The sequence below is a fragment of the Choloepus didactylus genome, chromosome 1 (genome assembly GCF_015220235.1).
Source record: "Choloepus didactylus isolate mChoDid1 chromosome 1, mChoDid1.pri, whole genome shotgun sequence".
In the NCBI taxonomy this organism is placed as follows: Eukaryota; Metazoa; Chordata; class Mammalia; order Pilosa; family Megalonychidae; genus Choloepus; species Choloepus didactylus.
In genome coordinates this window covers 241,419,463-241,434,024 of record NC_051307.1, presented here as the reverse complement: position 1 = coordinate 241,434,024, position 14,562 = coordinate 241,419,463, and the positions used below count along the sequence as shown (strand labels likewise).

At 44.2% G+C, this 14,562-nt stretch overlaps 1 protein-coding gene across 4 annotated transcripts in view; it reads left to right on the top strand.

Moving 5' to 3' along the window:
- VGLL4 (vestigial like family member 4) overlaps positions 1 to 14,562 on the top strand; it is a 184,520-nt gene that overhangs the window by 155,544 nt on the left and 14,414 nt on the right. The window contains exon 1 of one of the 4 annotated variants that reach the window (XM_037802074.1): positions 4,569 to 5,929. The exons of the other annotated variants lie outside the window; for them this stretch is intronic. Within the exon in view, the coding sequence (XP_037658002.1) occupies positions 5,916 to 5,929 (14 nt within the window). The 5' untranslated portion in view covers positions 4,569 to 5,915. Of the gene's footprint in view, positions 1 to 4,568; positions 5,930 to 14,562 lie in introns of those variants that run through there. 4 annotated transcript variants of the gene reach the window in all.

Below are 14,562 nucleotides of genomic sequence, written 5' to 3'. Positions count from 1 at the left end.
GTCTTTTTTCTTGAATGACTCTCCTTCCTTGCTTTCCATGGCCCATTTCTTGCATTTATTTGATCGCTTCCCCCTCCCCTCCCTACTTCTTTAGCCACTCCTCTCAGGCCACTTGCCTTACTGCTTTTCTCCAGCGCTCTGTCCAAATTTCCTGTCTAGATCCCACTGCTGAAGCCACGTGCATGACTTAAATTTACACCGTAGGTATCTGATGCCTCTCGAATCTCTCGTCGAGACATGAGCTTCAGAAACCCAGTGGCTCTCTGCCTGCTAGGTGTCTTACAGGCTCCTTAAACGCAGCCCTGCCTGGCTGGAATTCATTCCAGTAGCAACTTTCCTCTTCTTCTAGCCCACTACCAAGCCAGTTCCTTATCTTCTGCCCCTGGGTCTTCACGGTTGGAACCAAACCAGACACACCTGGAGCTGGCCCTGCCCGTCGTCTTCTCTCTCCTCTCCCGTATCCAACCCACCCCAATGCTGTCAAGTCCGTCTGCTAAGTGTCTACTGCCTCGAAGACTCCCTGCCTGTAACTGGGACCCCACTTCCATGGTGACGCACTCCTTACTGGTTTTTCTGGCACTCAAGTGCCAGAATAAGGTTTCTGACCTATTAATTTCTGCTTGGAATTCTTCCGCGGCTCCCAGTCAGCTACAGGATAACAATGACCAGATCCAGTTGACTAGACAATGGGGACTTGCTCTGTTCTGGGGACATTTTCTTGCCTCTTTCTCTTGGCGACTGATCATTCTGTCTACTTAGATGCTAATACTTCTCCATATAAAATGCTGACACTTTGCTATAACTATTTGACCATTTGCCTGTCTCCTTCCCCCAGACTGTACGTTCCTGAAGGCAGGGCCTGGGACTTACTCATCATATCTGTATCACTTAATACCCAGCCCTGGGCCCAGCACTTAGTAGGCACTAAGCAAACATTTAAATGAAAACACGAGTCACTGTGAGAACATTGTCGAAATTATCGTCCCTTTGACTTAATTGTTTTCAGACACATAGTAAACCCTGATGGCACCACTTACTGTACTTCCATTTTTTTTCCTTTTGATCTCTATGTTTATTTCAGGGAACATGCTGGTATAGGGAAAGCCCCCCACTATTTACTCTCCTCCTTTCCCCACATCTTGCTTCCCCAAACAGAAAAATGAAAATATGTAGAAATTGGCAAACATACAGTTTATAGTCTGTGTCACTAGTCCTGCTTGTGATACTTTTTTTTTTCATATTAGAAAATGGTCAAATGTTGATTCCGAGTAACATGCCTTCAAAGTTTATTGTATGAATGAAATGCTTTTTTCACTCCTCTATTTATATTCCTTTTTTATGCATATGGCTCCAATCCCAGTGTGAACATAAGGTAAGGTCTATGAAAATGAGAAATTCAGTACAGTTTGGGGAGTCTCACAGGTCAGAAAGCTAGCCGACACTTCTGCTGGGTGGAACAACCCAGAGAGTAGATTTGTTCAGATTAGAATTAAGAAAACCAAACAAATCTCTGCCCAAGTGTTTATTGCTTCAGGGTGTTTTTTTTTTTTCCCCTTCAAATTTACCAAAAAGTTCTGAAAGCCAAAGTGTCATTCAGCTGTTTTCTGATAGGTCCATCGTGAAGTTTATTTTATTTTTGTGTGATCATGTTGTGTGTGCATTGCTAATAGCCCTCATTCCCCATGTGTTGGTTTGGAAAACCAGTGCGCCATTTTGTATTAGGCTGTTGGCTTTTGCACCAGTCGTATCAAGTGACTGAAACACAGACACTCCACATTCTCTAGGAGCCATTCTCACATGGAGACCTCGTTGAAAGGGGCTGCTAGCCACGCAGTGCCTCAATCAACAGGTATTCCTGAAAACTTGTTCAGAGGACATTGCACTGGCTCCTCTTTGACCACAAAATGAAATCCAGGTTCCTTAGTGTGACCATCACAAGGTTTCCTCCTCCTACACCCGGGTTGGCTCTTCTGGAAGACACCTGCCTGTCTTCAGGCTCCCAACACAGCGCTTTCCCACACAGCTTCCCATGTCATGTATATATTCAGGCAGGTCATTCTAAACATACCATTCACAGTGGGTGATACTTTCCCCTGCCATCCTTTCCCTCCTCAGCCTTTTATTTTGGAAAAAGTTTAGATCTACAGAAAAATGGAGGGACTAGAACAGTGAACACCCATATATCCTTCACTAGATGTGTCCCTTTTAGAAGTCTGCCACATTTGCTTGATTTCTTTCATGTGTGTAGATAATGATATGCTCCAATGTACAATAGGTAGTCACACACAATCCTGTCCTTTACATATGTTTTCTTTTTAATTCAGGATTCAGCTATGAATCCTATATTGCATGTAGTTGTCGTGTTTTTTAGCGTTCTTTAATATTTTGGGCCAAGGGTGGGGGATTGTCTTGGTGGCAGGGAACAGGGAAACGCAGAAGGCACTGTCGTGGAGGACAGGCCCTCGGAGCTCTCCCTTTGGAGTACCCGTCGGGTGAATGGTAGGGAGATTTCTTGTCCACCCAGCACTGGGAGAGATGACATTATGTACGATAAATAAAGGGAGTATTTAGGATACGTGTGTGGTTAATATGTGGTGGGAAGTGTGAGTTCTGAATGAGAGGGCAAGGGTAAGAGAGAGGAGTCATATCAAAGAATGGGGCAAAAGACTTGGGACATAAGAAGGCTGAGGTATATGAAGGCAGATTCAATTTTTTCATGCCTGCTCCAAGATAACTTCAATCACCTTTTCATAAAGTTGTATCACCACCCCAAAGGCTCACTTGTTGCTTCTAGCCAACAGTTTCAACAGTTTTGCTTTAAAAAACAAAACGAAATAAAACAGCAAAACAACCAAAGAACACAAACAGAAACACTCCCAGTGCCTTCACTTATTCATGGCAAAGATGGAGCATTGCCCTGTTTTTCTTTACTCGCTAAACCCACAAAAGCTAAACAGAACCCTAAAAGATTTTTTTCCTGTGAGAAACCCAGTTCACTGGAAGCTCAGGCCAAGTATCTTCTTGAGTGTGAAAACTGGGAGCATTTGTGTGCGGGGGTGTGTGTGTGTGTGTGTGTGTGTGTGTGCAGGGATCAGCTTCTAATTTCCTGCAACCCATTTGATATATTCCAATATATAATTAAATGATCTTGGAATCTTTATTAAGAGACTTGATACCTAACAGCTCCTAAAGGAGCTGTGCTCGGTGGAGGGAAATGTATTATTTTGGTATATGTACTGTAGGACCTAAAAGCGTGACCATGGTGTTTCTCACCCTTGACTGAGATGGTAGACTTGGAGCTCTTGGTGGTTTTTCATAGCCAGCTGTTTTTCTCTTTGTGAGCCGAGAAGGAAGCACAACATCCAGAGAGAGGTAGAACAGAGCGCGTTTTCCAGGTTAACTGCAGAGCTCTGTAGGACTTCCCAGATCCCAGGGGCTGCCTCATTTTGTGCCCCTTTTCAAGGCTGGATGCAACTCTTCTTTCATTTCTAAGAAATACCACTGTCTCCTTCCACCTTTCTTTCTCAGGCTAGCTAGTGCTGCTTCACAATGTTCCCAACCAAAAGAACTTTTGAACCAATAAGATACTTGGGTTGTTTAGCATTTTGCAATTTTTTGTCAAACTTCTATGTGCCTGTATATATCCATCTCTGCTCATATCTCACATTTCCCATTTTTCTAGAATTGGAATTTCTGGGTCAGAGGGTACCCGTTCTATTTTTGCTGGTACATTCTGCCATTTTGAACCCTGGAAGGTTTGCTGATTTGCATTCCCAGTACACTTTGTGTGGTTGCCTCTTTCCCTACATCACCGTAAAGGTGACTTTGTTTAACTTTTGCAAGTTTCATAGGGGAAACATAGTCATTCTTTTAATGTAATTTTTTTGTTTTGTTTTGTTTCTTGCAGGTGGGGACTTGAATTATTTTTTCATATGCTCATAGTATGTCTTCTTTTGTGACCATTCTGTGTATATTTTTTAATCTTTTTTTTTTCTATTATTAGGGTGTTCATCTTTCAGTTGATATGTGACAGCTCTTCATAGTAAAGATCCCCTGTCAGGTGTGTTAAGAAAGTAACTGTTTTCCTAATTCAGTATTTGCATTTCGTTTTTATTTACTGTGTTTTTGGAATATATGTTTTTGATCTTGATGTGGTCAATTCACTAAATCCTTTAGTGGAAAAGGCTTCTAAAATGTTCTAAAAAGGACTAAACTGTGTTAGCTTAGCTAATACCTCACAATACGTGTCTTAACAGTGGGATAATTATATTAATTATATCTGCTTAATATATTTTAGCTGTGCATTGAAGAGCAGCTTGTCACTTGTTTATGTCATTAGTTCATTTATTCAAACATTTCCCGAATGCCGACTTTGTTCGTTGCATTGGGGGCGGGAACGAGTGTCAGCAAAGGGGCTCACAGATCCTGAGGACACGAGTAGCCGGGATGGGAGGAGTGAGATGAACTTGCCTTAGCAAGTGAGGCGGAGGGTGGAGGGGAGGGCGCCCTGCCCTTTGGGGGGCTGTAGACCCATTCCCCGAGAGGCACGGTGGGAACCGAGGCTTTGGCATCAGCATCCGGGCCAAAGAACAGAACTGCAGGTTGCTTTCCTGATCCCTGCACCTTCAAGGACGTTGCTCCCTCTCCCACCGAGAGCAAGCCCTGAGCTCAAAAGTTTAAATCCTCTGCTTGTGTTTAACCATTTTACCAGATGTTTCCTGTGGTTTGACAGATGTGCCATTTACTAGAAAGTTACACTCCTGAGATTTCGAGTGTTATGGACACCGTTGCTATAGACAGTGGGGCGGGCAGGGCAGGATTTGGAAGACAACTTTTGCATCAACTTTGGGTTGAAGGTGTGTTTGACCCAGAACAAAAATGCTGTTGTCAGAATCCACTTTTGTCTTCTTTGTTCTCACTCTCATCTGTGGTGTATTATAGTCCATAACCAGCTGACCAGAGCTCATGCCAATAAATAGCAGAGTCCCTTACTTGCTTTTACTTTCTGAAAGCAGCTGGGCGCAGGTATATCCAAGTTTTGTTTGCAAGACTAACCAGTGTCTAAAGGAACTCTGGTAGCGGTAGGCAGGTAAACATTTAAATCCGGCTGAAAAATCTGATAACACCACTATTTCTTGGACTACCTGAAGCTGGGCTATGGTTAAGAAATCTGCAGACTTGACAGTTTTTTGCACCTACCTAAAGCTTATCCAGACAAACCAAGAATTGCCCAAGGTAACTTTTGCTTTCCAATGCCAGAGGTCTGCATTTTTCTACAGCTTAAGGGTCCTAATAGAACACAGCCTCTTTGCCAGGCCCCTACTGTGGGAGCAAAGCAGGAGGAAGTCGCTTCCTGCGAAACGTAGTTGCAGTTGGGGCTGCAGTGAAGGAAAGAGGAGGAAAACTCGGTGATTTCTGCCATTCTTTTTCGGAGGAGCCTGTTGCAAGGGTGCTTTGGAGTTCCCATACATTGTTTCTTCGGAGCCAGCTCACTTCTCCAGGAGCCTTCCACTCCTGGGTTTTTTGTAGCGCTCTTTTAGAGTTCTATAAAAGCCTTAGGTTAGGGGAGATGGAGGAACAAAGAAAGAGGAAATGGCATGCTGTCATCCTGACAGCAGATCAGTTTTCTCACAAAATGAAACTGTAATGATGCATGTCCTGTTCTGGCAAGGCACGTTTGTAAACAAACCCTCCCAGGAGTGGCAGACCTATCCCAAGATGCAAAGGAAACTTTTCCTCCAGCGAGGGGTCCAGGCAGGCCCCTTACCTTGCAGCCCTCTTTCCAGGCGGGGACTTTTATTCTGACAGGCGTCCTGCCTACCCCGTTTTTTTTGCACCCGGGACGGCTTGCCAAGTCTGTGAGGCCCAAAGCTTTCTTGTGGGAGGACGCTGGACCGTCTTCATGCTCTTTGGCAATGATTAAAGTGAGGTTAGTACCAAAACCCCTTTCATTTTATTCCCTTATCCTTGCTTTTTCAAACCAGATGGCAGCCCTGTATTTTCAGCTGTAATTAATTTAAACTGGGAGGCAGCAAGTGCTAAGGAGAGGTAGAGTTGGTTCTGCTCTGAGGGGACAGCAGTGATTTCCCTTCTCATCCTTCTCCCCTCACCCAGCGGCACCTTGTCCCAATCAGATCTGTGCCAGACGCAGTTTCTTCTGAGAGCCGGGCAGGAAGCAGAGGGGGCTGCAGCCCCGGCCCCTGACTGCCCACCACGTGAGCTGGAAGTAATTGTTTCCTTCGTGAATTGAGAGTAACAAAGTTTCAGGTGGCGGCTGACATGTCATTGCCAGGCGGGGCTATCACGGGGCTGTCTGCAGACAATGGTGCACAGTTTAAAATGCCGGCCGGTTTCTTCCCACTCAGGACAGCTGCCAGGATCTGCTCCAAAGGGGGGTATGTTTTAGGTTTAGCATGTATTCTTAACGAAAATTACAAGGGAAATAAAAGCCCTTGGCCGCAATTGAAGTCTGGAGGTTTTGACCTCAGCTATTTGACCACTTCCCTCCGTGGAAATTTTCTTTGAGCCCCCTCTCTGTAGTTGCCTTTGAGTGCAGGATCAATTAGAGATGGAGGGATCTTTTCACATTTAATAGAAAAATGCCTTTAAAAACAAAACAAAACAAAAGCTCTCAGTAACTTGTAAAATAACTCCACAGACCAGCTTCTCCTCCCACCACCCCCCCTCCTGTTCTGAAAAGAAGCTGAGTTTAAACCCAAGAGTGAAGTGATTGAGTCCTTAAAGTCCAGTGTCTAGGAGACCCTCCCACGCCTGCACAGACGAGTACAGGGAGGTTTGACTTTCATCATTTGACAAACACATTTTCCTGGCGTCATGGAGGAGTTGCAGATTGAAGATCTGCTAACGATAATATATGTGCAAAGCACTTTGCAAAGCTGTACGCTAATGTTATCCAAATGGTAGTTATTACTATTATTAACATTAGCCATCTTTGGAGGACTTGAAGTAATTTTTGAAGGCGCATAGTGAGAAATGAGAATCTGCAAATATGTAGCTTGTGAGTCTCCAAAATGCTGACTGTTGATTCCAACGTGGTTTGTCTGTAGCCCGTGTGTGCCCAAATTTGCCGAATTTAGTGCGCTGGGTGCTGTGTGCTTTTTGTTTATTTAGTTTGTGTGTCACGTGTTTACAGTATTCACAAGCATTTCTCTCATGAACCACTCAGATTGTTTTTACAAAGTCCTGTGTTTTTTGATGGCTCAGAACCATCTTTTTGGGAACCTTTTATTTGTCTCTAGTTGAGAGGGACATACATGTAGTGGAAAAAAAATGCATCTTTTACTTCCATCTTCCTTTACTACCAATGATTTTTTCAGAACTTCTAAGGACTAATGATTTAACTTCAGTTCAACTGAACAAACAATAATGGGTCAGTTATATGTTAAGCTCTTATATTCCACCCTCAGCTAGGACGAGCTGTGCATGAAAAGAGAGGTGAGCAGTTTGGGGGACAGAAGAGAGTTTGGCTATCTAAAAATATGATATTTTGTGCATAATAATTGGAGAGTTGCAATGTGATGCCTATTGGGGTGGTAGTTTTAATTTAAAGGGTAGGTAAGAGATTAACTTGTAGCCATTTGGTTTTGGAAGTCCCCCTGAAAAGGAAGAGTGTATGTTGTTTGGGGAATTGGGAAGATGGCATATCCCCCAGATTCTCTGAAAGCAGTTTTAGAATCATCAGTTTAAGAGTTTGGAAAGAAAATGCCATTTCAGTGTTGAATGGAATCATCAGGTCCCTTAGGTTCCTTTTTATTTTTTCCCCTTCTTTTCAGGGCTCCATATTTTGACTTAAATAAACATGATTTTAACAGCCAGGGAATTGCTTTTAGATTTTAGTCCTCTTATAATGAGATTAAGTAGATGGCTTAGGGAAAGTTAATCCTGAATTCTATGAAGAGTTTGGAACTGAGAATATTGTTAACGAAATGTGGTTTTATAACTCAGAAAAATGACCTAGGCCACCAACGCTGTCTTTTCCAGGTCCCTTGGGAACTTTGCTTTAAGAATAGAGGAGATTGACTTGTAATTAGTGTATCTATTGTCAATATATTAGTACCCTTTCTAAACACTTGGGGCTCCTTGAAATAATATTTCCTTAAAGTAATTTAAATCTTGTTCCTTTAATGTAATCTAAGTTTGAGAGAGAGATTAGCCAGCTTTTTTCCTGGTTTTTGAAAAGATGGAGTTCAGCCCAGACTGCCTCAGATGCTCACAAAATCCTGCTCAGAGGGGGCCCTGCTGAGAATTAATGCCCTAAACATTGTACTCTCAGATGGAAAGTCCTCAAGGTCCTTTATTATTGCCATTTTAAAGAATATTTGGTAGTTGTCTCGAGATCTTTTAATAGATATCTAGTGACTTGACATACTCATTACTTGCATTTTCAGGCTTCTTTAGTACAGTTGTATATTAATTTATCTCAGTAATTTAATTTTGTTTGCAGAATTTCTGATGTCAGTTAGGGTAGGTGGGTGGCTTAAAAAAAACAGCTGACTTTTAATTTTTGTTGAGTGTTGTATAAATTTATTGAATGAGAGGTTGGCCTCTGGTATCAAGAAGTCCATGGAATAATTTGGAACTGGTCACTCCCCACGCTGAGACGGAGCCTTCGGATGGCTGCTCCCAGTTAGTTGTAGGAATGGGATGGAGCAGGGGGTGGGCTCCAGGGAGGAGGATGACAATACACCAAATACCATAAAGGGGGAATTTGTTTCATTGTCTCTGACACAAATATGTGTAGTAACTCCTTTATATCTGCTGTTTAAACAATATAGGGTCACAACTGTAGCTGAACTAAAAGAAGAAAGATGCTAAGGGGATTTTAGGGGCGCACACACTTACTAGTGACATGCAGCTGAAGTAACCATTGCCGTCTTGGCTGGTGATGCTAAAAGTGTAGTCCTAGTGACTACAGGTCTTGGGATGGATAATCCTGAGTTTGGATATTCTGTTATGTAGACTTTATTTCTTACTAGACTTTATGACTTGATGTCTGGTTCAGAAATGGGAGGGAATTAATCCTTTACTGTGTGCTGTGTTCTTCAGATTGCACCTGAGTGTTATGCCTAGTTCTAGTTACCACATTGAAATTGAATGTTAAATTGCATGTGTGGAGAGGTGAGTGACGGAATGGCAAGGGGCCTGGGATTAGAATAATCTGAAGGGATTCTTGTTTGGTGAAGAGAATTCTGGGCCTAGCGGGGCAGGAGAGGACAAGTTTCCCAGTAGATGGAAGACTGACACGTGGAAGAGGAAATAGATTCAATTGAGTTTTTCCAAAGGGCAGACCTGGGACCAAACAAAAGGACTGGAAAGCAGATTTCGTTCATTATGAGGAAGAGCCTTCTGTTGAAGCTTTTCAGTAGTCAGATGAACTGCCTAAAGAGGAAGTAGGTGCCCGTTCCTGGAAGTGTTTAAGGAGTAGCTGATACAGTCTTTCATGGATGCTGTGATCCCTTCTGTGTTGGTTTGAATGTACTGTATCTCCCCAAACGCCATTATCTTTGATGCAGTCTTGTGGGGGCAGGTTTATTAGTGCTGATTCGGTTGAAACCTGTTGGTTCAGTGTTTCCATGGAGATGTGACTCAATCAACTGTGGCTGAGACCTTTCATTGGAATATTTCTATGGAGGTGTTGCCGCATCCATTCAGGATGGATCTTTATTGGATCACTGGAGTAGTTTAAAAAGAGCCACACAGGCACAGATGCAGAGCAGCTTACAGAGACATTTTGGAGAGCAACTGAGAGTGACATTTTGAAGAGGAGCTGTAGCCAAGAGGGGACAAAACACCCCAAGAGCAACATTTTGGAGAACGCCATTTTGAAACGCAACTGGGGAGCAAGCGGATGCCAGCCACGTGCCTTCCGAGCTAACAGAGGTTTACCAGATGCCAATGGCCATCCTCCAGTGAAGGTACCCGATTGCTGATGTGTTACCTTGGACACTTTATGGCCTAAGGAGTGTAACTGTGTAACCAAATAAACCCACTTTATAAAAGGCAATCCATTTCTGGTATTTTGCAAATGGCAGCAATAGCATTAGCAAACCGAACACCTTCCCTCATTGCCCCCTATGCCCATGAAGCTTTCCTCCTCTGAAAAGGACAGAGAATCCAATCTTTTCATGAAACAGTTTTACATTGCTTTTCAGTGATTTGCTACAAAATGTGAAGTAAATAAACTAAAAGTGAGACTTCAAAGGAATTTGAATGGATTTATGAGAATGGCACAAATCCCAACTCGGAAGTGACGATTGAAGGTGTTTGCAGACCATTGCTTTCCCGCTGGTTTGCACCCTCTGGAGTTGTCCGTTAGGTTTCTCTGGTAACGCCTGTCTCAGTTCACTCACCTTGATGAGCTCCTTGGTCTCATTCAAGCCAGTGGGTTCTGGTTGCCCCTAGGAATTTGTTTACTTTTTGGTTCATTCATTAAGTAAATATTGTGTGCTAGACAATTCTAGACAATGAATTCTAGACCATTCAGTGCTGGACAGTGAATTATGGAAACTTCTGAGCAGCCTGTTGTTCATAGTCTGCCACATTCCCTGGTTTGTTTGGCTCCAGGCATGTGTAGAGAGAACGTGCCTTCTCCTGAATCTCGGGTGGATGGATGCTTAGAAGTGCTTCCGTCCTCTGCCTTCCTGAGAAGGGCGTCTAAAGCAACCAGTCCTCTGCCCTGCTTTCCTAGCACAAAGACGGCTTTGCCAATGGACCCTAGAATCAGATTGAAGAATGGGGTGGAGTGAGACCCCCGAGAGACTGGGGCTTCCGAGTCAACCCCAGCAAAGCTGGTCCAGACAGGGTCGATTTAAAAGCCAGCACTGGACACTCTTGGTGGGGAGATCCCTTATCTTCACCCCTTTCTACAGTCTTCTCCCCAACTGACTCAAGTAGCCTGAGTGTCCATGCCTCTGGTGCTGATTAGAAGAAATAAGCTGCTCTTCCCTAGGTTTTGGTGCACTTCAGACATCGCAGCTCAGTTCAGGAGAGATGTGATGCTTCCCATCCCCTCTTTCTGTTGAAGGACTGGCTTCAATGCCCAAACTGGTAGTGGTTGTGTTTTGTTATTTCCCTCATTGAAAGGATGCATAATGACAGTAGTGACTAAAAATTCAGTAGCAATGGGAATTTAAAATTAATTTATATTTTATTAATCTCAGCAACATCTCCAATCATTACAAAACTCCACGTGGGGGGCATAATGATGTATTTGGTCTGTAAACAATGCTTGGTGCGCACACAGATTCCTGCACGCTTTGGAAGGCGACTCTGGGGGTCCGCGGCCCACAGGTGGAGGCCCACTGTTTCCACGGCAACAGCTGCTACCATGGAGGGTGAAGATGGGATGCTTTGCCAGTGGTGGTCTCAGTGTGGACCTCCTTTCTCAAACTTTGGTTTTTCCTTTTGTCTAGCTAATGATGGAAAACACATGCAGACAGTTGTAGTCAAAGAAAATGGGTACCTTATTTACATAGAGTTGAGCTACTCAGAAATGTGACTTGAGTGGCCCTGGCAGTCTGTAAGTGCTCTGCTCTGGTGGCTGCCATGTCAGGGAGTCTGGCCTCTCTGTGGGCAGCAGGTCTAGCAAGACCCTATAGTTTCCCGAGCAAATACGACCTCTGAATCGTAGAGTTGGAAGTGGGTGAGGTTGCAGTGGTAGGTCCTGTCCTCACTCAGAACCTGTTTACTCTTACTTTACACAGTATTCTAGCAAACTTAGTTGCCTGGCTGTTGGGCCCACCATGAGGGGAAAAGAAAGGCAGGGGATCCTGGCCTGGGCAGGCACACTTAGTCCAAAGAATGACCTGGTGGTTGCTGAGGCAGGAAACTCAAGTCTGGTAAGGAGCTGACCCAAGAACACAAGAAGCAATCAGAGGGTACCTAGCATGCAGCAAACAGGCCTCTCCTAGAAGGCTGCTTGCATCATATCTCAAAGTGATGTTTGAATCAAGATCCCGAGTCACCGAGAAAGGAAAGAAGTAGATTGTAGGATGTTTCAGACAGGTCTCTAACTAAAATAGTTTCCAAATGTCTTATCTCTTAAAGGCGTACATTTCGTTCACCTAGAAGCTTTTCTTGAGTGGCCACTGCTGGGTAAGTGAAACCCGTGGCTCCAGGTGACAGCAGTCAGGTTTCCCCAGTGTCCCTGCAGGTCTGGGGAGAGATTGTGCTCAGGGAAAGGAGAGACTCACTTGCCCCTTAGAGGTCCTTCCATTCTCAAGGCCAAAGAAGGGCAAGAACACATCGCCACAAAACACTAGTTCTTGCTGAACTCGGCGGGAGTGTTTTGAGTGGCCGTGGGGCAAGTCTGGGGAATCCTGAAGGCTGGAGAGTATATGCAACGACTGGTTAATGCTAATTTAATGACTCTAGCTCTTGAGAGAGCTTTGATTGGAAGGCCTTGACTCAATTGTAGAGGCAAAGTCCGAGTCAATGAGAAAATAGCAGAAATGTCAACCAAATATGTGTTTTTTTCTTAAGTTCTTTCATGTTAGGGTGGATTAATTTTCCTTTCCAGCACCCTGGAACCCTTGCAGGCAATTGTGGCATAGTGGAAAGGATTGCCCTTGAATTGAGCCCATGCTCCACCACTTAGTGGCTGCAACACCGGGGCCAACCACTTCACCCCTCAACCTCACGGGCCTTCGTGGAAATGGTATGATGATGCACGCTTCCGTGGGTCATCAGGCATGTGGGACGGAGCGAGTGAGTGGCACTTACCAGTGGCCTGTGTCCTCGGGGATGTTTGCTGGGTCTGTCGGTACAGACTCATGGAAAGAACCATGGTTCATTCGTTCTTTCATTTTTCCACGATGTTACTGAACCAAAAGGTTTTGGACCATAACTTGGCAGACAAGCTTCTTCCTGAATTGCCCATTGGAGGTGAGGTCGGGCAGCTAGCTTGCCTTCCAGTCTCTCATTGGTGGGCGTGGGCTGATCTGTCCCCCACAACCCCCACTGGTCTCGCCTCATGGGATCATTTTTTGGTGATATTAACTATGCCTCATGCAAGGCAAGGATATCTGAATCCAATGGCAAATGTCTAGAGGCAAAAAGAAAAAAAATTTGGGGGGAGTGTGTTAATAAGAGATGAAGTAGAGAAAGCATGGGTGTGGAGGCCATCTAAAGAAGTATAAATGAATAGGGGAAAAAATGGCCATGGGAATTAATAGCAATACCAAAAGAGAGTAGAATGATCAATACAGAGTTGAAAAGATGCTTAAATGCGCTGGTAACGAGGGAAATGCAAACTCACACGACAGTGAGGTGCCCTTCCACGCCCCTGGGAAAGGCAGGAAGTGAGTAGGTCCGAGATGCACAGGAATTACCCCCCTGCTGGAGGGAGGGAGGGCAAAGTGGCCCAGCCGCTTCACGGCCACTCGGTGGAGGTTCTCGGCGGCATCTGTGGAAGTTGAAGGTGGTGCGCTCTGCAGCCCAGCAGCTCTGCTTGTAAAGCTGTCCCGGAGAGAAACTCAGGCAGCCTTGCTCCAAGGCACAGGGAGACCCGTGCAAACACCTGAACACCACAGTGTTATCATCACAGGGCAAAACTGGAGCTGGTGCGATGCCCGTGAGCAGTGGAGTGGGTACATACACTGTGGCATATTCACGCACAGCAGGTAAATAGCATGAATAAGTGCCATCTCTGTGCAGGAATGTGGGAGAACCTCAAGACAGTGCGAGCGAAAAAGCATGGTTGTAAAACCATATGTCCAGTAGTATGCCATTATGTAAAGTGCTGTTCATTATTTACAGATAGAGTCGTATTGAGTAAGAGGACAAAAAGCTGAGTAGGAGGAAATTACCGACCAGTGACAGTGGGTGCACCTGGGGATGGCGAGGCCCAGAGAAGTGGCTTGAACTGTGTTTGCCTCACATTGCTTCTTTTATGACATAAGTATTTCCTTGGAGAGGCCAGAAAAGGCCTGAAGCCAGGAGCATGCGTTTTTTAGTTCTGGGTGATGGATACCTAGGTCTTTGTTTTTTTCCATGTCTTTCTTTTTCATAAATATAATGGGACGTGGAGAGTGATGAAAGTGTTCTGGAACTAGATGATAGGGATGGTGGCCCAACACTATGAATGTACTAAATGCTATTGAATTGTCCACTTTAAAATGGTTGACACAGTTAATTTTATATTATGTGTTTTATCGTAATTTAAAAAAAAATTCAACTTTTTAAGGGAAAAAATACAAGAAACACAACCAGGCAGCAGCGGAGCCCTTTCAGGCAGAGAACCTTTATGAGAGGCCCCTGCTGTCATCCCAGATACCTCTGAGTTTTAAAAATCTTTTCTCAGGTGTTTGGTCTTTTCTGAATTATCTTGCAATTTCCCTTACAATTGTCCCCATGACCCCAAATAAAGGTGTGTGTGTGTGTCAGGTTTGGAGCCAATCGAATATTTGAATCCTTGTGCTGTACTAATTTTGTAACCTTAGACAAGTTACGTAACCTCAGACCCTCAGTTTACTCATCTATAAAATAGAGCTAATGATACCTATTGTTCAGTGTGGTGAATTTAATAAGGGAAAAAGATCTAGC